Raw genomic sequence first — 24,614 nt, 5'->3', positions numbered from 1 at the left:
GCCTGGGCCTGCATCCTGGTTAGACTCCCGACAGGCCCCGGGAGGCAGCAGTGACGGCTCACGTAGCTGGGCTCCTGCCACCCGTGTGAGCCCCTGGCACCTGGCTCTGGCCTGGCTCAGAGACGCCCTGCAGGCGTCTGAGGGGCAAACCAGCAGAGGGGAGCGCTCGGTCTCTCCAATCAAATCCAAACCAAAAACCATACCGCCCGGACTCCCGGGGCTTCTCCGCCCCCACTACCGCCATCTCCTGCACCTACCACGGGCCCCACGGGGTCCCACGTGGCCCCGACAGCAAACACGCCATGTCCTCCTCCCGGGACCCGGGCCAGCCACACAGGCAGGATCCGCCGCCCAGGGACCAGGCCGGGAGCAGACGCTCCGGTCCTCAGATGCGCTCTTCTTGCTGGGGGCCCCGCACCCCACCTCCACCGTGGCCACTCCCAGCACCCAGCCCAGCCTTCTTGACTTTTCGGTTTACACAGCGCCTGCTCCTCTGGGGTAGGGCTGTGGCCTGTCCCACTCCCTGCGGTCGGCAGGCCTCACGCCAGCTGTGGGGCAGGGCCTGCCACTGCGGTGACCTCGGCCTGCAGACGAGAGCTGCCTATGGGCCTATGGGGGCCTGGGTTCTCCATGCTTCAGATACTGATCCTGCCTCCCAACGGTTAGGGGGACCCTGCTCCTGCCTACCCCACCTCTTCTCGGCAACTCTCGAAGATGCTGCCTCGGGGCCTCGCTCCACCTCCCCTCGCTCTGAACACCCTGGGCCCTCTCAGCCAGGACCTGTGCCAGCATTGTCAGGCTGGTCAGCAAAGCCGCCCCCTGCCCGCTGCCCCTGCGTGGTCTCCCTGCCCCACCACCCACAGCAGGCAGATGGCCCAGTCTGCCCCTCGCCCTGGCCCTCAGGCGATCTGTTTCCTGTAGAACAGCGGCCCTCAGAGAAGCCTCCGGCCCCGCCCCCAGCCCCCTCTGCCCACTGCCTCCGTGGCAATGGCTTTGCCCTCTCCCTGCCCCTCGGGGCCTGCTGGGGGCAGCTGTGGGGTAGCCCCTGCCCGTCCACACTGGTCTGCACCAGCCTCAACACCCACAGGATTTCCTGCACCCTCGGGAACCGGAGTGGCAGTGGCCGGCCACGGACGCACCTCCTGCGCTTGCCAGGCCCACGCCTGTCTCAGGACGGCTTCCAGTCTGATCTGAGAACCTGCACCGCGGCCGCTGAGCACGCCGCCCACTGCCAACACCTCCCTGAGCAGCCCAAGTCAGCTCGCGGGAAAACGGGCCATGTACCAGGAGCACAGCACAGAGCAGCTCTGAGCCTGAGGCCCAGACAAGACCTGGCCACGGCCCTCTCGTCCCGAGACAGTGGTGGCTCCCTCCAGACCCCTGTCCCTGCCACTCTGCCCGTGCTGGCCCTGGGTGCAAGACCCAGACCAGACAGAGAGCCCACGAGGCCCAGCCTGGACAGCAGAAGGAAACAAGACAAGCTCCGTCCAGCAACACAGGAGGTGTGCGGGGGCACTGCAGACCCCTCACAGGGCCGCACATCCCAATGCTGCAGGGACACCTGACTGTCCTTGGACAAAGACAGGGGCCTGGTGGTGGCCACTGATGGTGGCAGGGCCACACCCTCCCTGGCACTCGGGGGTACCCGTGTGCTTGGTGCTCGGGGCACACAGGGCCCAGCAGCCTCAACCCAAAAGGCAGCCAAGGAACCCACAGGATGCGTGTGTGTGTGTGTGTGTGTGTGTGTGTGTGTCATGTGGAGCAGGTGCGACGCCTGCCCTACACATGCGTCCCTGCTCTTCGGTCTCGCCAGCACAGGAGCTGGCTGTCACGGCCCCTCACCGAGAGCAGCGCACAGGTGCCGCCTGGGCCTTGGCCAGCTCGCCGGGAGCAGCTTACCTTAATGCTTGTACGAGGTTGAGGTCGGCAAACTCGTGCAGTTCGACAAAAGCCTGAAGAACCTTGATGTTAAACTCGTCCCTGGGGAGGGCAGGGAAGCAGTGCTGAGCGCCGGGCGCCTGTGCGCTGCCTGTGTGCACTGGGGGCGCGCTCGGGGAGGCCCAGCACTGCCGGCGGCCTGCTGCAGACGCGTCCGAGGCCGTGGGTCTCTGCCTGGTTTCGGAGCCAGGTCCTGCTGGCCTCACAGGAGGAGCTGTGGGTCTACCACCTCCCCCCCTCCCCAACCAAGAATTCCCCGCAAGAAGCGGAAGCAGGAACCAGCGACTGAGACGGCGCGGGGCGTTGGTGCACGTGGCCCTCTCCTGCCCCCGCCGCCCGCCCTCGCCTCCACCAGGTGGAGTGGACTCCTCGCTGAGGCACAGGCCGAAGTCTGACCCCACCGCCTTCTGGTTCAAAGTCCATGGTGACCGTCAGGACCTACGCTCTGGGCGGTTGTGGGGGAAGAGGCAGAGGCCCCGTGGGCTCAGGCAGGCCTAGCAGAGGGGTGGCTGCCCGGGCCCCTCCCCGGCTCACCTTTCCCCCAGGTAGTCCCCGATGACCGTCTTATTCAGGCCTTCTCCTTTGTACAGGAACTGGGCCACGTCCTCCGGGGAACTCTGCAGCAGGTCATTCTCCACCAGAAACTGAATGCCCTGAGGACGTGAGAGAGGAAGGGCTGGGCAGGGTGGCTCCCACGCACCCCGGTCACGACCCTGCAGGCGTGGGCGCCCACGGCGCACCCCGGGTCACAACCCTGCAGGCGTGGACGCGCACACGGCGCACCCCCGGGTCACGACCCTGCAGGCGTGGACGCGCACACGGGGCACCCCCAGGTCACGACCCTGCAGGCGTGGGCGCCCACGGCGCACCCCCGGGTCACGACCCTGCAGGCGTGGACGCGCACACGGGGCACCCGGTCACGACCCTGCAGGCATGGACGTGCACACGGGGCACCCCCGGGTCACGACCCTGCAGGTGTGGACGCACACGGCGCACCCCCGGGTCACGACCCTGCAGGCGTGGACGCGCACACGGCGCACCCCCGGGTCACGACCCTGCAGGCGTGGACGCGCACACGGCGCACCCCCGGGTCACGACCCTGCAGGCGTGGACGCGCACACGGCGCACCCCCGGGTCACGACCCTGCAGGCGTGGGCGCCCACGGCGCACCCCCGGGTCACGACCCTGCAGGCATGGACGTGCACACGGGGCACCCCCGGGTCACGACCCTGCAGGTGTGGACGCACACGGCGCACCCCCGGGTCACGACCCTGCAGGCGTGGCCACGCGCACACGGCGCACCCCCGGGTCACGACCCTGCAGGCGTGGACGCGCACACGGCGCACCCCGGTCACGACCCTGCAGGCGTGGATGCGCACATGGGGCACCCCCGGGTCACGACCCTGCAGGTGTGGATGTGCACGGCGCACCCCCGGGTCACGACCCTGCAGGCGTGGCCACGCGCACACGGCGCACCCCCGGGTCACGACCCTGCGGGCGTGGACGCGCACACGGGGCACCCCCGGGTCACGACCCTGCGGGCGTGGACGTGCACACGGCGCACCCCCGGGTCACGACCCTGCAGGCGTGGACGTGCACACGGCGCACCCCCGGGTCACAACCCTGCAGGTGTGGATGCGCACATGGGGCACCCCCGGGTCACGACCCTGCAGGTGTGGACACACACGGCGCACCCCCGGGTTACGACCCTGCAGGCGTGGACGCGCACACGGCGCACCCCCGGGTCACGACCCTGCAGGCGTGGTCACGCGCACACAGCGCACCCCCGGGTCACGACCCTGCAGGCGTGGCCACGCGCACACGGCGCACCCCTGGGTCATGACCCTGCAGGCGTGGACGCGCACACGGCGCACCCCCGGGTCACGACCCTGCAGGCGTGGTCACGCGCACACAGCGCAACCCCGGGTCACGACCCTGCAGGCGTGGATGCGCACACAGCGCACCCCTGGGTCATGACCCTGCAGGTGTGGATGCGCACACGGCGGCACCGTTCAGCAGGCAGACAAGCGGGTCCCTGGGAGAGGCCCCCGAGGGGGCCACCTGGCAGCCCTATCACTCCTCAGGTGCAGGAAGCCCATCGGCCCCCGCGGGGAGAAGCCCTACTCATGCCAGAGGCTGTGGCTGGCCAATCCCCTCGCCCCTGCCACCACTGGGGGATAATCACCTCCCGCCTTGCCTGGTGTGACACGGCTCTGCCCAGAGATGGAAGCCTACAGTGGATACCTGGGGAAGGACCCGAGAGCTGGCACTGCTCTTCCTTCTCTGTGCCTTGGACACAGATGTGATGACTGGAGCCATGGTGGCCACTCCCCCACCCCCCGAGGATTTATTTTTTGAAAGGCAGAGTTAAAGGGGGTAGCGGGCACCGTGCATGAGATCTTCTATCTGGTTCACTCCCCAAACGGCTTCAACAGCCAGGGCTGGGCCAGGCTGAAGCTGGAGCTTCACCTGGGTCTCCCAGGTGGGTGGCAGGGGCCAAGCACTTGGGCCATCCTCTGCTGCTTTCCCATTAGCAGGGAGCTGGATTGGAACTGGAGCGGCCGGGACTTGAACCAACGTCCCCACACTCACGCAGGGAGACACCGCTCAGCTCCCACCCCAGCCGTGCACTGACCGGTGCTTCTGTTGGCTGCCCACTTCCCTTGCCTGCAGGGGAACCGTGGAGTGGCAGGGATGGCAGTAGGGGCCCTCCAGGGAGGGGAGAGGGACAGGGCAAGTGGGCCAGCAGCGGTCCCTCTCTGCTGTTCCAAGGACTCCTGAGACTGGCAGGAGCAGGGCGGAGGGCCCCAGACCACGACCTGAACAAGGGGGCCTGGTCCTCTGGACTGTGCCGGTCACTTTAGCTTGCTGGCCTGAGCCTGCAGCCACCATGTCCCCTCCTGCCCGAGGCTGGGATCCCGCCCTCCCACCCCAAAACAGCGCCACATCCCTCCGGCATACGCGGCTCTTCCAGGCACCTCCCGAGGGCCCGCGGCTCTCAGAGGCTCTGACATCCACCTGGTCCTGCCTGCTCAGCTCGCATCCACCCTCTGCTGCGCCTGCTTGGCCCTCAGTCTCTTAGGGTCACCGGGCTGGCCGCCTAACTCTGCGAAGACAAGGCCCCTGCACCATCAATTGGCACCCCCGGGACTGAGCCTTTCCTGAGTTCTGGATGCTCACAACTTGCCCTAAAAGTCGACAGTCCCAAAAACCAGGGCGTTTCTCGGGGCGCTAGGAGACGGCCTGCATGGGGCTAAGACGGGCCAAGTAAACCGGCGGTGAGTGCTCCCAGGGGAGAGGGCAGCCTCGGCGGCCCTGAAGTAGCTCCACCTCCCTGTGCAAGCAGCCGAGGCCCTGGCCGGGCCAGGGGAGCTCAGGGCACAGCTCCTGAGAGAAAACGGAGTCAAAAGATGGAGGCAAAGAGACCAGCTACAAGCCAGAACGGGATTGCATCTGGGAGGCAGGGCGCAGTCTGTGTGTCCAAGGACAGGCGGCCTTAAAGAGACAGGGCAGGCAGCCGTGTGATGGTGCAGAGGCCGGGAGGGGACACAGCCTGGCAGCTGCCAGGGATTCTTCCTGGGAGCCTCCAGATCAATCCTGCCGGAGCCGGCGCTGTGGCAGAGCTGGTAAAGCTGCCGCCTGCAGTGCCAGCACCCCTTGTGGGTGCCAGTTCGAGTCCTGGCTGCTCCTCTTGCGATCCAGCTCTCTGCTGTGGCCTGGGAAAGCAGTGGAGGATGGCCAAGTGCTTGGGCCCCTGCACCCACGTGGGAGATGGGGAAGGAGCTCCTGGCTCCTGACTGGCCCAGCACCAGCCGCTGTGGCCGTTTGTGGAGTGAGCCAGTGGATGGAAGATCTCTCTCTCTCTCTAACTCTGCCTTTCAAATAAATAAATCTTTAAAAAACAAATCGATCCTGCCAACACCCGACCTTGGACCTCCAGCCTGCCGACTGAGAGAATCCATTTCTGAGTTTTAAGCTGTGCAGTCTGTGTGCATCTGGGCTCTTGGCTCTAGCATGGCCCAGTCCCGGCTGTAGTGGGCATCTGGAAAGGGAACCAGCAGACGGAAGGTCGTTGTCTGTCTCAGTCTTGCTGCCTTTCAAATCAAATGTAAATAATAACAATAATGCAACTTTCATAAATACATTAGGTAAGGAAGAATGCATTAGGTAACGCATGTTGAGAGCAATTCTGCACACAGCCCGGGCAAAGCAGACAGAAGCCCAGCTTCCTGGACGTCCAGGCCAGACTCAGGGCTATCTGCAAACCACCCTGCTTGGGAGAGAGCCAGGGATGCAGGCACACAGTCCAGGCCCTCGCTGATCTGTGTGTCATCTTCCCCAGCTGGGAGGCAGGACCAAGTCTACACTCGCGCTTGTCATCTTCCCCAGCTGGGAGGCAGGACCAAGTCTACACTCGCGCTGGTCATCTTCCCCAGCTGGGAGGCAGGACCAAGTCTACACTCGCGCTTGGCTGCTGACCACAGCACGTTCCCAGCGGCAGCCCTCAGTAAGCCTGATGCACAGAACCCGGGGAGCAAGACAGGCAGGAACGAGGCCAGGAGGATGTCACGTGCACGAGGACACTCATCTCACGGAACCACAGTGTGACACCGTGTGGCCTCACCACTTAAACTGTCAGTGTTTGGGGGCCGGCACTATGGCTTAGTGGGCTAAGCCTCTGTCTGTGGTGCCGGCATCCCATATGGGTGCTGGTTCCGGGCCCAGCTGCTCCTCTTCTGATCGAGTTCTCTGCTTATGGCCTGGGAAAGCAGCGGAAGACGGTCCAAGTCCAAGGAATCTCCTGGCTGCTGGCTTTGGATCGGCCATTTGGGGAGTGAACCTGCAGGTGGAAGACCTTTCTCTCACTGTACTCTACCCTTCAAATAAATAAATGAAATCTTTTTTTTCCCCTTAAAAAGTCAGTGTTTGTTAATCTGTACATGCTTCATGTGGTTTGAATTTATCCTTGACCTTTCAGTCGGGCTGCCCCATGCTGCACTTGGGTCCCTTTAAAACCCAAGTCTAGGGGCACTTGGAGAGTGAACCAGCAGTTGGAAGATCTGTCAGTCCGCCTCTCCATCCTTCTCTCCCTTTCAAATAAAATAATTAAAAAAAAAAAAAAAGGTTCAGCGTTAAAAGCATCCACTTTTGTAAACATTCTGAGATGTTGCCTTACTTATTTATTTATTTGAAAGGTAGAGTTACAGAGAGGCAGAGGCAGAGAGAGGTCTTCCATTTGCTGATCACTCCCCAGATGGCCACATGGCCAGAGCTCGGCCGATCTGAAGCCAGGAGCTTCTTCCAAGTTTCCCATGCCGGGGCAGGGGCCCAAGGACTAGGGCCATCTTCTACTGCTTTCCTAGGCCACAGCAGAGAGCTGGATCGGAAGCGGAGCAGCCGGGACTTGAACTGGTGCCCATATGGGATGCGGGCACTGCAGGCGGCGGCTTTACCCGCTATGCCACAGCACCAGCCCCGAGATGCTGCCTTGTATTGTGATAATTCTACTGTGTAAACTCAGCTCCAAAGAAAAAAGCAATGGTCACCAACCTCAAATATGGAACCAGCATTGTATGAGTGAGCGTCTCTTTCCTGTAACAAATCCCGATACAAGCTAACGATGGAGAGAAAAGGTTTACTTTGGGCTTGCGGTTCTGGAGCTCCCAGGTCCGGATCCGGTGGCCCCGCGGGTCTGGTGTCTTGACAGGGCAGCAGAGGGTGGAAAGGGAGCAGCAGAGGACGCCAGGGAGAGGAGGCAGCAGACAGAAAGCAGCTGGGCCGGAGCTGTCTTCCAAGAGCCTTGCCAGTGACCTGGGACCTCCCTGAGGCTCACCCCCTCCCCTAACTCTGTAATTGGATCAAGTCTCCAAGAGCCCCCCCCGTAACACGTGGGGCTCTGGAGAACACCACGGCTGGGATCTAAATGACAGCCACGATCCAATGCACAGCGCTGTTCTCAGTCATGTTCCTTCCATTCTGGACTGGATGTACGCCACAGAGGAAGAGGACTGGGGTGTGACTGGAAAATGTCCACAGCGGCCGAGCACGCTGGTTAAACTAAAGCCCTCCTCCAGCTGCACCGGCACTGTGCCCCAAGGAAATCCAGTTTTGCAAACAGGAAATAATAAACATCTCTTCAAAAGTCAGCTGCAACTGCACGGGTACTGAGAAATGTATTTCTGCAGACCCAAGACCTTACACAGTGTAATTCCTACAATCAACAAACGTTTACTCAATGAGCAAATAATTAACTAATTAATTAATTAGCATAGAGGCTCAGCATCAGAAAAACAAGGACAAAGTTAGCAGTGAACACCAGAGCCAGCACTGTGGAAGAGCAGGTAAAGCTGCTGCCTGCGGCGCCGGCATCCCATATGGGCAGCGGTTCAAATTCTGGCTGCTTCACTTCCAATCCAGCTCTCTGCTATGGCCTGGGAAAGCAGTGGAAGATGGCCCAAGTCCTTGGGCCCCTGTACTCATGTGGAAGACCTGGAAGAAGCTCCTGGCTTCAGACTGGCCCAGCTCCAGCCGTTGAGGCCATTTGGGAAGTGAACCAATGGATGGAAGACGTCTCTCTCTCTGCCTCTGCCTCTCTAACTCTGCCTGTCAAATAAATAAATCTTTACCACAGGCAGCAGGGACTGAGCCGCGCCGTGCGGCGTCTCCCATGAAGACATGCCTTCCTCCCCTCAGCCACCAGCCTGTGGCAGACTCAGGCCCTCTCTCCTTTCTCAAAACCAAAATGAGGCTGGCGCCGCGGCTCACTAGGCTAATCCTCTGCCTTGCGGCGCTGGCACACCAGGTTCTAGTCCCAGTCGGGGAGCCGGATTCTTTCCCAGTTGCCCCCCTTCCAGGCCAGCTCTCTGCTGTGGCCAGGGAGTGCAGTGGAGGATGGCCCAAGTGCTTGGGCCCTGCACCCCATGGGAGACCAGGATAAGTACCTGGCTCCTGCCATTGGATCAGTGCGATGTGCCAGCCGCAGTGCACCAGCCGCGGCGGCCATTGGAGAGTGAACCAATGGCAAAAGGAAGACCTTTCTCTCTGTCTCTCTCTCTCACTGTCCACTCTGCCTGTCAAAAAAAAAAAAAAAAAAAAAAAAAAAAAAAAAAGGGCGTGGGTGCTGTGGCACAGGGGGTAAAGCTGCCACCTGCCATGCTGGCATCCCACATGGGCGCTGGTTCGAATCCTGGCTGCCCCACTTCCGATCCAGCTCCCGGTTGATGTGTCTGGGAAGGCAGTGAAAGTCAGCCCAGTGCTTGGGCCCTGCCACTCACGCGGGAGACCCCAGATGGAGTTCCGGGTTCCTGGCTTCAGCCCAGCCCAGCCCAGCTTGTTGCAGCCTCTTGGGGAGTGAACCAGAGGATGGAAGATCTCTCCCTCGCCCCCACCTCTAACTCTGTCTTCCACATCAGTCAATCAATCTTAAAAACGGGGAAAAAACAAACCACCCACATTACAACTGAGTCGTGGCCTCCCTCTGTGGACTTTGCCAAGTCCTCCCGTGCAGCCCCACACGCAGGCTCACTGTGTTCGGCGTCTTCCCGCAAACTCCAATGTGAGCCACGATCCGAGAGCGCTCAGTGTGGAGAGCCCTGCTCTTCCCACAGAAGCCCTTCCAGGGAGCAGGGGCAGCGAGGTCCTCCTCCTCCAGCTGTGCACCACTCCCCAGACGACAAGGCCCGTACACACGGCACACACGGGTCCCGCTCCCAGCTCTGCTCCCGGGCTGCAGGGCTCAGGGCGGGAGACCAAGGGGCAGCACCCCACGCAGCAAGGGCTCTGCAGGCTCCCCTGAAGCCTCTGCGAGCGGCACTGTCCTCACTCAGCTCCGCGGGGAGGGAGGCCTCCCTGGGGGCGGGCTGATGGGATGCAGGGGTGGGGGAGGCCTCCCTGGGGGCGGCTCATGGGATGGGGGGGCCTCCCTGGAGGCAGCTCATGGGATGGGGGAGGCCTCCCTGGGGGCTGCTCATGGGATGGGGGGGTGGGGAGGCCTCCCTGGGGGCAGGCTGATGGGATGCAGGGGAGGGGGAGGCCTCCCGGGGGCGGGTTGATGGGATGCAGGGGAGGGGGAGGCCTCCCTGGGGGCTGCTCATGGGATGGGGGGTGGGGAGGCCTCCCGGGGGCGGGCTGATGGGATGCAGGGGTGGGGGAGGCCTCCCTGGGGGCCAGCTCACAGGACGCTGGAGCTCCGAGCTCCACCGCAGTCCTGAGCAGCCCCTTCTGATAAAGAGTTGACAGCTCCCGTCTGCGCACCTCTGTCCAAACCACCGTAGATCACCCGACCTGTGTGTGCCAGGGAACGAGGTTCCTCTCACCTTTTTGGGATCCATGTTGAACTTCTTTCTCCCCATAGCGATTTGCTTGTTCCTTTGAGTGGTTTTGCTGTGCGTTTGACATAATTAGAGACGGTCAGCACGGTCAGCAGTGTTTCCAGAGAACACGGACTTCGGTGGCGGCGCCCAGGGCGGCGTCATGGCCCTCGGCACGCCCACGCCGCCCCCTCCCTCCGGCGCAAGCCACCACCTGGAAGCAGACAACTGGGACCCACTTTCCCGGGAGAAGCTAACAGAGCAAGCCGTGGGTTTAAAAGCACGGCCCCTTTAGGCTGGTGGAAAGCTGCTCTGGGCAGGTCACCTCCCAGCGCCCGTGCTTCCTGCTGGGCTGGGAAGCGGCACCCGCTGCGCCTGGAGGTCGGGGAATGGGATGAGCGGGCGCAGGCGGCCCTGGGGTTTACCTCTCCTCCACAGACGTCAGGCTGTCGATCTCGGTCATCACCTCGGCGATTTCGTACTTCAGCCTCTGCAGGAAGAAGGGGGACGGCGGGGGTCAGGTGGGTCTGGTCCTAACCCTCCCTCCTCCTGGGCTCGGCTGTGGCCCTTCCAGGCTCAGCCTCCCCGTCTCCGGAGCATCCCAGGTCGGAAAGCCGGTGCCTTCAGCAGCAGAGCCTGAGTCCCACAGTTGGAGCCGCTGGCACTCAGGAGCAAACAGAACTACCCGTCGGCCTTTCCGTCAGGCTCCAGATCCGAGGGGCCCACGGGGCAGACTCACGAAGGCCCCGGGCAGTGTCCGGGGCAGCGTTAAGATGCCTACAGCCCACGTGGGAGTGCCTGGGTTCAGATTCCGCTTCCTGCTGACGTGCGCCCTGGGAGACAGCCGGAGATGGCTCGAGTCCTTGGGTCCCTGCCACACATGTAAGAGACCTGCATGGAGCGCCTGGCTTCGGCCTGGCCAGCCCTGACTGCTCTGGGCATTTTGGGAATGAACCAGCAGAGGTTCATGTCTCTCTGTCACTCTGCCTTTCAAATACATTTAAACAATAGAGAAGGGGCATTGGCGAGAACATCACAGGTGTGGGAAGACAAGAGCAGCACCAGGGAAGCCATAAGAACTGTTCAACATGGCCCCCACATGGCCCCTCCTCTGCCTCCTCCCTCAGGGTCCCTTCCCCTCCTGGAGAGAGGGAGGGAGAAGCCAAGCTCCATCCCGGGCGGGGCGGGGCGGGGCGGAGACTGGCCCAGCTCTCAGTCCAGGGTGACTGCTGTCCCTTCGTAAGGGACAGGCACCACCAACAGGGCCCAGGGGTGAGAACAGAGCTGACGGAGCCGGGACACTTGGGGGGACTGAAACACCAGAGGGGTACGATACCCTCTTCTCCCGAGCTGTGGCCCCACAGGCTGAGCGACTTTCCACAGCCCCGGACCTCTCAGAGCTGGATCCAGATTCCAGGTTAATCCACGCGTGCTCACGAACATCCAAATAACATGGGCTTCTGCAGCCAAAGGACCAGGACCTGGGCGTCAGCCCCCCGACTTCCCTAAGGAGGGACTGTCGTGAATTACCTGCCCAATGCAAAGACAGGGGACCCGGAGCCCCTGACTGTGCCAAGAGACCGCACACCGACAAGGGAGTCACTGTCTGGGGCCGGGCCTGGCCTGTGGGCCACGAGTATCTTGGCAGTGCCTACGACCTGGGAACCTCTCAGAGAAGAGCCACACGTCAGATGGCGTTTCCTACAGAGTGCAGAGGGAAGGGGCCAGGGCTCGCTTCGGCCACTGGTGCCTCCCGCGTGGCCCCTCCGCCCTGCCCTCTGAGTGATGTGGAGGCGACGAGACTCATGTCCCTTGTTTCCTGTGTATCATTCTACCCCCCCACCCCCCGGCTGGCATTAGTGCAAGGCTGGAACCCAGTAGACGCTCACCCACTCATTCAAAGGATGTCTGAGCACCAAAACCCTAGCAGGCAATGGCCTAGGTGCTGGGGACATTGGTAAACCAAATGAGGTCTTACCACGCCATGCCAGGGAGCAACCTGTCGACGGACGCGGGTGCTGCTTCAATGGCCGCCTGCGACCCTGGAGCCACTCGCATGGACCCCAGGCCTGCCGTCTGCCTGCTGCCCGAGCCTGCACCCTGAGCTATGAGGACCCTTGTTTTCCCAGCCCCGTCTGCTCCTGGGGTTCTTACACACAACACTAGATATCCATTTTCCACAGTGTTGGTAGCTACTGGATTTATTATTTACCCAAACACAGAAACGAAGATTTTTTTTTTTACCTCAATGTCATCAATAAGTTCCTTTTTTCTTCGACGAATGTCCAAAAGCTCTTCCCTTTCTTCTAATGAAAGGTCTTCAGGAACTGGAAAAAAAAAAAAAATAAGCCAACCATGAAGCCACTGCTGTGGAGACCAACTCTGCAAACCTAGGGAGGCTGAAGGTGGGGGCACAGCAGTCCGGGGAGCCACTGGACCTCTTCCTTCCTCTCGAGAGTAAGACGGGGGAACCGGCGACACCAGACACACACGAGGGCAAGGCCCCCGACCTGACACAGACACCCAGCGCGAGGGCCTTCCCTGCAGCACTGGGCCAGCTTCAGACCTAACGACTCTGGCGTGGGGCGCCATCACCCCATCAAGTCCGGCCCAAGCAGCCGCCTGCTGCACTCGGGGGATCCAGCGTGCTTCTCGGTCCTCCTCCCCCAGCCTTGAGATAAGCCTCGGACATGCAAATCGCACGGAGGGCCAGTGGCCACACCTGGGGGAGCAAAATCGGTGGGATGGCAGCAGGCTGTTGCAGACCCCCCACACCTCACAGAACCGGGTGACTGTGCATAGGCAACTGGAAACAGAAGAACACGCCTTTCGATCTCACCAGACTGGGGGAAAAAAAGTCTGCCGGGAGTATCAACTGCCATGGTCACCCAGCACAACTCGGTACTGCGTGCTAACAACCGAGGCGTGCAGACGTGCAGGCTACGGCTGGGCTGTGCTAGGTGTGTAAGATCCTGGAGAAATTCTAGAGCACTTCAAAAGTAGGCGAGTACATTCACGTCAGGAAGTACACGTAGCAGATAAACAGAAACAACGCACACACCCACCCAGAGTAGAACGTGTTACATGATGTGTATTTAGGCAAGGAATTCCCAAGCAGAAGAGGGTAAGTGCAACTATCGGCAACACATGAAGGACTTTAGGGAAACAATGTAGAAATGAATACTTTATAAAACATGCAACTAATCATGGGAAAAACTAGACTATCCATTGTTTAGGAACACAAGTACAAATGTAGCAAAGTAAAGAAAACAGCTGGAATGACCAACACAGAGCTGCAAGGAACAGCCACCTCCAAGGAGGGAAGGAAGGGCGGACGGGACGCTCCGGATGGGACATCGGGCAGCGTCCAGCCTAGGAGTTACGATGCTGGTCAGGATGCCCGCGACTCACTTCAGGCTATTTGGGTTTGATTCCCGGCTCTGGTTCCTAACCCCAGCTTCCAGCTAACGCAGACCCTGCAAGGCAGCGGTAGCAGCCCAAGTAACTGAGTTCCTGCCACTCACATGGGAGACCTGCACTGGATTCCTGGCTCCCAGCCAGGCACGGCCATTGCAAGCATTTGAGGGGTGAACGAGGGGACAGGAGTTCTGTCTCTCAAATGAAAAAACATACTTTCAAAGTAATGTCAATGTTCTTTTGCTAGTAAGTATTTTTGGCATTGTAGCGCAGTGGGCTAAGCTGCCATCTGCAATGCCGGCATCCCATATTAGCACTGGTTTGAGTGCCAGCTGCTCCACTTCCAATCCAGCTACCTGCCAATGGGCCTGGGAAAGCAGCAGAAGATGGCCCACGTGCTTGGGCCCCTGCCACCCATGTGGGAGACCCTGATGGGGTTCCAGGATCTGGCTTCCACTGGCCCGGCCTTGGCTGTTGCAGCCATTTGGGGAATGAACCAGCAGATCAAAGATCTCGATGTCTCCGTGTGTGTGCGCGCGCGCGTGTGTGTGTCTGCCTTTCAAATAGATAAATCTTTATTAAGTTTTTTTTTTTTTTTTTGAAAGGCAGAGTTAGAGAGAGGAAGAGACACAGAGGTATCTCCATCTGCTGCTGCAAAAGCCAGGGCTGGGCCAGGCTGAAGCCAGGATCCAGGAGCTTCATCCAGGTCTCCCACGTGGGTGCAGGGGCCCAAAGACCTGGGCCATCTTCTGCTGCTTCCCCAGGCACATTATCAGGGAGCTGGCTCAGCAGTGGGGGCATCTGGGACTCAAACCAGCACCCGTATGGGAAGCTGGCATCGCAGATGGCAGCTTTACCCACCATGCCACACCACAAAACTGGTCCCTAAATAAATCTTAAAAACATTTTTCCTACGAATCAGTTGTGATCACTCTAGGAATTTATGAGCCTGAGAAATCAGAGCCAAGAAGGTGCTATTTCCGCTCAGAAAACCCACTGCTCTTCAGTAACTGAAACCGACAGTCAAATTGAAAGAAACCAAAATGTTGGTCATGTCCCCTCCCTTCAGTGAGGTAAGGAGGTTTCATGTTTTCAGGGGCCGCCTGACACAGAAGAGGTGTTTATCAGGGAAAGTACCTTCCTGAAGGCAACGACCACCTGTAATAACAGAAGGACAGGCCCATTCCTGTTCTCATGGACTCTGCAGGGAGCCCGGCACGGGTCTACTCAGCGAAGATTTTCCATCAAGACGCAAATTAAGAACACACTTGCAACGCACATGGAACGCTAACAAGCACGGAAACTAAACGAGATTTTGCAAAGATTACTGTATTTTCTACAGCTCATTCTGCATGAACTTTTTTTTTTTGCCCCAAATAGGAAAAAAAAAGTGCTTCACAAAGACCCAGAAGACACACACTATTAATCCAGAATTTCTACTTTTCTGTTTCCTGTGTAAGATATGTTTCCATAAATTCAGCTTGAACAATCTATCACCAAGCGACCAAGACTGAGGAAATGAACTACCTACCATTTACAGAACCAAACTGGGCTACACGCGTTAACAGGTTCTCCCAAGCCCACTAACGAACTTTGAGAGGAGTCATCGCTATTCCCATTTATAGTGGAGGAAAGATCACGTGAGACGCACTGCTTTTCTCTGGAGAGAGAACGAATATTTGAGGAAACGATGGCCACAATTCCTCAGATTTGATCAGGGCAGGAACATACATGTCCAAGACGCTCGGCAGAGCCCAGGAGGGGGACCCTGGCGGTTCAGGAAGTCACGGCACTCAGCAGTGCCGCCAGGGACCCAGCCTTCCCGTTCTGGCTTGCAAGGCACCGGCTAGATCCTAGACAGTTTCCACCCTACCGGTGGCTCCTGGCAGCAGCCGAGGCTACACGTGTCCCTGCTCCTGCAGCTCCCTCAGCCTCCCGCGTCAGAAGGCCCTGTGCGGCTTCCCCCGAGTTCTCCCTGCCCGGGCCCAGGCCTGGGGTCATTATACCAGCCAGCAGGGCAGGAACGCACGTCTCCCACAAAGAGCCTAGAGTCGGGAGATGGTGTGAGAGCGGGGAGGGAATGGTGCCTCCAAAATCAAGCGTGTAAATCGTTTTAAGACAGAGAAAACAGAAATGTAAGTGTCCACACAGGTCAGACAAAATACAGCAGCGTGCAAACAGCTTTTGAACCCCAAAAATACAGAAAATGAAAACCAGAGTCTGAACAGAGTTTTTTTAATTTATTTATTTGAAAGGCAGAGTGATAGAACAAGGGGGAGAGAGCTCTTCCATCCACTGGTTCATTCCCCAAATGGCCACGATAGCCAGGGCTGGTCCAGGCCAATGCCAGGAGCCTGGAACTCCACCTGGGACCACCTTCGAAGTGGCAGGGGCCCGAGAACTTGGGAATTCTTTGGCTGCTTTCCCAGGCACATTAGCAGGAAGCTGGATGGGGCCTGGAACCACCACTCCAATATGGGACGCCAGCATTGTACGTGGTAGCCTGGCTCACTGCACCACAGCACTGGCCCCTGGGTAGAGTTGCAATTCAACCCTGAGTAGACAGACAATTCTTCATTTGAGACAGTTGACCTACAGTTTTTCTCCTACCTTGGTGGTGCCCAGGGCTGGCTGAGAGCAGAGTGAAGACTGGGAAAATCAATCTAAACACCAATGACTTAACAATAAGGGTCCTAAGTTCCTTCTCATCAGAATCTCTCACAGACTTCCACGATTCTCCTTTCAGTAACACCTATCATTTCCTACCCTTTAAGGCCCTAAGCAATTAGAGTGCTGACCATTTAAGCTTCCAGTAAGTCTAACGAGAATTTGCTTGTCTACAAGAGTGAGACATTCTCTAAGGTGGGAACACGGTACTGCAGTCATGCAGGAAGACTCTCACTGTAGTGCTTAGGGGTGTAATCTTATTACACCTATACTCAACTCTGAAATACTTCCACAGGAGAAGAACTGAGCACAGTGACAGCAACTGTTAGGTCTATTCGATGGACACACGGGCATTCCCTATTTACGCTATTTTCTGAGAGTCCGATATCTGATTTTTTTTTTTTTTTTTTTTTTTTTTTTTTTTTGACAGGCAGAGTGGATAGCGAGAGAGATGGAGAGAAAGGTCTTCCTTTTTCCGTTGGTTCACCTCACAATGGCCGCTGCAGCTGGTGTGCTGTGGCCGGCGCACCGCGCCGATCCAAAGCCAGGAGCTAGGTACTTCCTCCTGGTCTCCCAGGCGGGTGCAGGGCCCAAGGACTTGGGCCATCCTCCACTGCCCTCCCAGGCCACAGAAGAAAGCTGGACTGGAAGAGAAGCAACCGGGACAGAATCCGGCACCCCAATTGGGACTAGAACCTGGTGTGCCGGCGCCGCAGGCGGAGGATTAGCCTAGTGAGCCACGGCGCCAGCCGAGTCTGATATTCTTACAGTTGAAAAAAAACACTTGGTGTCTTCAACGGCTAGCATCATCTCTTGTAGCATTCTCTTTTAGGGTATCTGATGAAGGCATGGATAGAGTATATGGGAACACTCATGGACACACTTTACAGATTAAACCAGCAAAAGCAAGGGAGGCATGTGATCAAGCACTTCTGGACCAATCTCTGCACTCCTCTGCCACCTCAGTGTCCGCTGTGCTACTCCTGTGGACACCGGAATGCACAGGGAGACCGACAGCTGGCTGTCCGAGCAGCAGCTGCTGTAGTTCTACCAGCATCTGTTCGTGTCGTCACACCGTCGGTGGTCACACAGGCCGTCTCGGTTACACATGTGAGGGCCAAGTGAAAGATGAGACGACACACGTGCTCAGAGAAGGGATCCTTCCTTACCCAGGCTTCTTTCTCAGCAACACCCCAGTCGCTGCCTAACAGTGGCAGAGCAAGGTGCCGATCTACTTACTGGCCCTGTCTATGTTGGCACTGGCATGGACACCCTGTTAGGCAAGAAGAAACAAGGGTGTCATGGCTAATCTTTTTGCTCAAGAAATCTAGTGGTGGGGCAACACTGTGGCATAGCGGGTAAAGCTGCCACTTGCAGTGCTGGCATCCATGTGGGCATGGGTTTGAGTCCCGGCTGCTCTACCTCCTATCTAGCTCTCTGCTGTGGCCAGGGAAAGTAGTATAAGATGGCCCAAGTCCTTGGGCCCCTGCACCTGCATGGGAGACCCGGAGGAGGCTCCTGGCTCCGGATCTGCACAGCTCCGGCCATTGCAGCCATTTGGGGAATGAACCAGTGGATGGAAGATCTTTTTTCTGTCTCTCACTGTCTGTAACTGTGACTCTACCTCTCAAATAAACAAACAAAATCTTAAAAAATAAATAAAAGAAATCTAGTGGCTTGTTTTTCTAACTGAAAAAGTTAATACACGGATATGGTTATACACATGTAAGCATGCATGCACATGAAAGAACACATAGTGAAAAAGTCCCTTCCGACCTCAATAAGGATGTTTGCTTAGAAAAAGGGGAAGGGGGGCTGGCGCTGTGGCGCAGCAGGTAAAGCCACTGCCTGCAGTGCCAGTATCCCATACGGGCATCAGTTCAAGTCCTGGCTGCTCCACTTCCGATCCAGCTCTCTGCTATGGCCTGGCAAAGCAGCAGAAGATGGCCCAAGTCCTTGGGCCCCTGCACCCACGTGAGAGACCCACAAGAAGCTCCTGGCTCCTGGCTTCGGACTGACGCAGCTCCGGCCATTGCAGCCATCTGGGGAGTGAATCAGTGGATGGAAGACCTCTCTTTGTGTCTTTACCTCTCTGTAACTCTTTCAAATAAATAAATCTTTTTTTTTTTTTTTTGACAGGCAGAGTTAGAGAGAGAGAGAGAGAGAGAGAAATGTCTTCCTTCCATTGGTTCACCCACCAAATGGCCGGCGCACAGCGGCCGGCGTACCGCGCTGATCCGATGGCAGGAGCCAGGTGCTTCTCCTGGTCTCTCATGGGGTGCAGGGCCCAAGCACTTGGGCCATCCTCCACTGCACTCCCTAGCCACAGCAGAGAGCTGGCCTGGAAGAGGAGAAACCGGGACAGAATCCAGCGCCCCAACCAAGACTAGAACCTGGGGTACCGGCGCCGCAGGCGGAGGATTAGCCAATTAGCCATGTAAGTCACAGCGCCGGCCACCAAAACAAATTAAAAAAAAAAAAGAAAAGAAAAAAAGGAAGAAGTTGGATAGGACATGGAGAAGTCAGGACTTGAACTTGGGCATGTTGACATGCGATCACAGAGTCCCAAGCAGCATCCTAACCAGTGCACCAAACACCTGTCCCTGCCCTGATTCTTGATGACAAATATAAATGCTTCCATAAGGTCGGGGTGGGGGGAAGAAACAAGATGAGAAGGCGCCAGGAAGTACCTGCCAGCAAAGTTTCAGGCTAAGAATCAGGACCAAAGTCTTGTAATTCAACCCAAGTCCTCGTCTTTCTCAGCACTAGCCTTCCAGACACAGATCTGCAAAGTATGTTTTGGGTGCAGGTTTGTATGAATTTATTTAAAGTGCTTAACTGGGGATTTCTTTGAGCTAAGCTGGACTGACAGGAATTGGATTTATCCTCTTTCCTGAAAGGACTTAAAATGCCTGTAACTGGGGCTGTAGCTGTGGCACAGCGGGTTAAAACCCCAGCCTGCAGCACTGGCATCCCATATGGGTGCTGGTTCAAGACCCAGCAGCTCCTCTTCCAATCCAGCTCTCTGCTATGGCCTGGGAAAGCAATAGAAGACGGCCCAAATCCTTGGGCCCCTACACCCACGAGGGAGACCTAGAAGAAGCTCCTGGCTCCCGGCTTCGGATCAGCTCATCACTGGCCGTTGCGGTCATTTGGGAATGGAAGACCTCTCTCTGGTTCTACCTCTCTCTGTTTTTCAAATAAATAAAAATAATTCTTAAAAAAAAAAAAAGCCTGTAATTCCACACCCTGCAAAGTATCTTTCAGCAATGAAGGTAAGGGGCGGGTGTTGTGGCGCAGCAAGTTAAGCCCAGAGTGGAGCAGCGGTCAGGTGATGGATACTCTGCTCCCAATCCACCTTCCTGCTGAGGCACCTGGGAGGCAAAGATGACGACTCAAGTGCTCTCTCTCTGCCTTACAGGGAGATGAAAATAAACATTTTTTTAAAAGTGCACAGAAAATGGAATTAGCAGATAATGCACATTTTCCACGAACTCTTTGTTCATGTATCCGAGTTTGCTGGTGACTGCTAGAGGTACAACTGAGGAAGTGTACTCTTTCAGATTCGGTTGCAAACGACACGTAAGAGCTATCTGACGAAGGAGTACGAGTCTCGTCGCTGCTGCCACACCTCTCAGTGGTGGGCACCCGGCCTGGTGGTTAAGATGCCACGTGGGACACCCATGTTCCACGCTGGAGCACCTGGGTTTGAGGCCTGGCCCCGCTCCTGGCTCCAGCTTCCTGCTAATGTGCACGCTGGGAGGCACCACACGATGATTCAAGTACTTTGGTCCCTACCACGCACGTGGGAGGCCCAGATTACACTTTTGGGCTCCTGGCTTTGGCTTGTGTGGGCCTTTGGGGAATACTTTGGAGGCTGGGAGTGCTCTGTTTTCCAAATAAAACACTTTTTTTTTTTTTTTTAAATAAAGCCTCAGCACAAGCATGTATAAAACCTGAAGAAGTCCAGGAACCAACAGAGGAACACTCTGTTGTGTAACCGGTGCCTTTGCGGGGACATCACTGTGTGGAAAAGTACCAACACCACTCAGGCTGAGCAGAAAAGAGATTCAGAACAGTGGACTCTGACCATAAGGAAGCTTTGGAAATGCCTTGACCAACTTAGTTTACTTTTTATGTGCATGCAGAATTACAAATGTTTTTGAATCAATGTTTAAGTAAGTGTAAAGAACTCCTTCAGTCAACATAAAGAAAGAGATGCAGGTGCGAAGCAATCACTGGGTCTGGTTTTCTTCTTTGCCTTTTCCTTCCTGGCGGAACCTGAAACAAAGATGTACCTTGCGGCTGACAGAACCGACGGGACCGCTGCAGCCCCCAGCCATGCAGCTAACACTCTTGCCCAGCACACGTGGAATACTCACACAAAACACTCCCGCTCCATTCTGAAATGCTTCATGAACTTCAAAGGGGTGGTATGGTAGACACAAGGAAGTGCTTTGCTCAAACTCACAGAGAACTTACTGTCAAGGAATGGAGAGGTGTTAGTCCAAGGCTACCAAGTTTCAGGAAGACAGGAAGCACGGCTTCAAGAGATCTACTGCACAGCATGTAGCTATAGTTAATCATTCATTACGCACCTGAACAATGCTAAGGCAGATCATCAGTGTTTCCACCACACACACAGCATGCGACGCCATATGGTGATGTTAAATAGCTTGACTCAGTCATTTCACAACATATACATGTACCAAAACATCACAGTATACATTGTAAATAATCCCTAAAACCATTTTGAGAGGCAGACACACACATAAAGAGAGACAGAGACAGAGAGAGAGGAAGGGACAGAGAGACTCCTATCTGCTGGAATGACCACATGGCCGGGACTAGGCTAGACAATAACCAGGAGCAGGAACACGATCCAGGTCTCCCACGAGGGCGGCTGGAAACCAGTTTCTTGAGCCATCACTGCCACCTCCCAGTGTCTGCATTAGCAGGAAGCTGGAGTCATGAGCCAGAGCAGGAATCAAACCCAGCCATTCCAACATGGGACACGGGTTTCTTGGGCATATTAACTACAAGGCTAAATGCCCACCTAATACACACAACTTTCATTTGTCAGCTATATTTTTTAAAAGATTTATTTATTTATTTGAAAGGCAGAGTTAAGAGAATTAGAGAGAGAGAGAGATCTTTCATCTGCTGGCTCACTCCCCAAATGGCTTCAACAGCCAGGGCTGGGCCAGGCCAAAGTCAGGAGATTATTACAGGTTTTCCATGTGGATACAAGCACTTGGACCATCTTCTGCCATTTCCCCAGGTACATTAACAGGGAGCTGGAACAGAAGTAGAGCAGCCAAGACACGAACTGGCACCCATATGGGATGCAAACACCACAGGCAGTGGCTTAACTCTCCAGGCCATATGCTGGCCCCTGTCAATTACACTTCAACAAAGCTTACACAGAAAGATTAACATATTTGCTTTTTAAAATATATAAGGTGAACAACCTTCATATATTTCATATATACAGCTTTAAGAGCATAATGATATTTCCCACCCTATCCCCACTCCGTCCCAACCACCCTCTTATTTTCTCATTCCCACCCTCCTTATTTTGTCATTTCTCTCTCTTTTTTTTTTTTTATTTGAAAGGCACAGTTACAGAGAGATGGAGAGAGAGATGGGGAGGGAGGTCTTCCACCTGCTAGTTCCCTCCCCAGAATGGCCACAATGGCCAGGGCTGGGCCAGGCTGAAGCCAGGAGCTTCCTCCGGGTCTCCCACATGGGTGTAGGGGCCCAAGCACTAGGGCCATCCTCCGCTGCTTTCCCAGGCACATCAGCAGGGAGCTGAATCAGCAATGGAGCAGCTGGGACTCAAACTGGCACCCACATGGGATGCCAGTAGTACAAGCAGTGCCTTAACCTGGTATGCCACAGCACCAAACCCTTCTTTTAATTTTTACAATGACATACTTTCAATTTTGTTTATAAGCACAAACTTAACCCTCCACTAAAGAAAGAATTCCACAAGTAGAAAAACCACTGTTCCTCAAGAGTACAAACGGCGGGCTGGCGCTGTGGCCCAGTGGGTTAAAGCCCTGGCCTGCAGCACTGGCATTCCATACAGGCGTCAGTTCGAGTCCTGGCTGCTCCACTTCTGATACAGCTCCCTGCTAATACACTTGGGAAAGCAATGGAAGATGGTCCAAGTCCCTGGGCCCCTGCACCCATGTGGGAGACCTGAAAGAAGCTCCTGGCTCCTGGCTTCAGATCGGCCCAGCTCCAGCAGCTGCAGCCATTTGGGGAGTGAACCAGGGGATGGTCTCCAGATGCTTCCACTTTGTTGTGAAACACAGGATTTTATTCTTTTTATGTCTGAGTAGTATTCTATCATGTATGCATACCATAATTTCTTTATCCAGTTGTCAACTTCTGAGTTGATTCCATATGTTATCTATTGAGAGCTGAGTTGCTATTAACACTGGGGTCCAGATAATGCTTTCATATCCTGATTTCCTTTGGGTAAATTTCCAGGAATGGATAGCTGGGTCACATGGCAGATCTACTTTCAGGTTTCTAAGGAATCTCCATGGTGTCTTCCACAACGGTTGTGCAAGTTTACATTCCCACCCGCAGTGGATTAGGGTACCTTTGCTCCTACATCCTCCCCAGAATTTGTTACTCTTCGATTTTTGGATGATACCCGTTCTAACTGGGGTAAGGTAGAACCTCATTGTGGTTTTCACTTGCATTTCCCTGACGGCTGGTGATCCTGTGCATCTTTTCATGTGTCTGTTGGTCATTTGTATTTCATCCTTTGAAAAAAATCCTGTTTATATCCTTAGCCCGTACCTTAACTGAACTGCTTGCTTTGCTGTTGAGTTTCTTGAGTTCCTTATATATTCTGGATATTAATCCTCTATCAGATATATAGTTTGCAAATATTTTCTCGCATTTTGTCAGTTGTCTCTTTATTTAGCGCTTCCTTTGCAGTGCAGAAACTTATTACTTGATATAATACCATTTGTCTATTTTTGCCTTTATTGCCTGTGCTGCTGGGGTTTTATCCAAGAAGCCTTAGCCTATGCCAACATCTTGCAGTGTTTCCTCCAGTAATTTGACAGTTTCAGTTCTTAGATTTAGATCCCTGACCACCCTAAGTTGATTTTGCACAGGGTGTAAGGTAGGGTCTGGTTTCATACTTTTGCATGCAGAGATCCAATCTTCCCAACTCCGTTTGTTGAAGAGGCTGTCCTTTCTCCAGGGAATGATGTTAGCTCATTTGTCAAAGATTAGTTGGTTACTCACGTGTGGATTAATTTCTGGGGTCCCTCGTCTGTCCCATTCACCCACATGTCTATTCTACTCAGTACCAGGCTGTTTTGATCATAGCTGCCCTGTGGTATGTCTTGAAATCTGGTATTGTGATGCCTCCAGCTTTATTTTTATTGGTTAGGGTTGCTGTAGCCATTCAGGGACAAAGCTGACAAAGTTTTTTTTTTTTTTTCTTTCTCCCTTAAAGAATAAGGCTCTAGGGGAAAGAACCACTACATTCCTAAAGTTGTACCCATGAAAAATGCATTCATTAAATAAAAGCTTAAGAAGAAAACAGAAAGAGCTAGACCTGCTATTTATGTTCAAAATGTGACTTCTTTTAGAGGCTAGACACATCAAAGAAGCTAACCATGTCAGCAGAGGATGAGGCTTGGGCCATGCGATACCAGTCTTTCCTCTGAGACTGAATCCAATCACCCTGGCAATGAATGAATGAGTGAATCTGGCATACATAATGAAGTTCCAATAAAACTCAGTACATGAAAAAAAAAAAAAAGGCTCAAAATATTATAGTCCCAGATCCTCCTACAATCAGGCACAAGACTGGAAAGTGTGAAGCGAAGCAGAGGTTCCCCACCTGCTCTTTTTCATATGGGCCACTTCTCTGCTGGCAGGCAGGGCTGTGAAATCTGAGTTTCCTGGAACGGAATTGTGCCCCAGAGTCCTAGGAATGCTGTCAGCGGGGCCAGGATCAGTGGCCTCTGCACTCAGCCCAGTGCTTGTGGAGGTTACAGGGGGTGGGGCTTCTCAGCCCAGTGCTTGTGGAGGTTACAGGGGGTGGGGCTTCTCAGCCCAGTGCTTGTGGAGGTTACAGGGGGTGGGGCTTCTCAGACCCAGTGCTTGTGGAGGTTACAGGGGGTGGGGCTTCTCAGCCCAGTGCTTGTGGAGGTTACAGGGGGTGGGGCTTCTCAGCCCAGTGCTTGTGGAGGTTACAGGGGGTGGGGCTTCTCAGCCCAGTGCTTGTGGAGGTTACAGGGGGTGAGG

The 24,614-nt window shown here is 55.8% G+C and overlaps 1 protein-coding gene across 2 annotated transcripts in view; it reads right to left on the bottom strand.

Moving 5' to 3' along the window:
* Window positions 1-24,614, bottom strand: part of CYTH3 (cytohesin 3) — a 106,291-nt gene that overhangs the window by 7,740 nt on the left and 73,937 nt on the right. The window contains exons 2-6 of one of the 2 annotated variants that reach the window (XM_070064377.2): window positions 12,492-12,574; window positions 10,673-10,737; window positions 10,254-10,320; window positions 2,473-2,591; window positions 1,900-1,980 (exon numbers count right to left, since the gene is read on the bottom strand). In XM_070064377.2, coding sequence (XP_069920478.1) covers window positions 1,900-1,980; window positions 2,473-2,591; window positions 10,254-10,320; window positions 10,673-10,737; window positions 12,492-12,574 — 415 coding nt within the window. Of the gene's footprint in view, window positions 1-1,899; window positions 1,981-2,472; window positions 2,592-9,463; window positions 9,604-10,253; window positions 10,321-10,672; window positions 10,738-12,491; window positions 12,575-24,614 lie in introns of those variants that run through there. The other variant, XM_089320908.1, reaches the window with a different exon arrangement.

Source organism: Oryctolagus cuniculus, chromosome 19, assembly GCF_051225735.1.
Source record: "Oryctolagus cuniculus isolate XC-2025 breed Fujian yellow rabbit chromosome 19, ASM5122573v1, whole genome shotgun sequence".
NCBI lineage: Eukaryota > Metazoa > Chordata > Mammalia > Lagomorpha > Leporidae > Oryctolagus > Oryctolagus cuniculus.
This window is presented reverse-complemented; position numbering and strand designations above follow the sequence as displayed.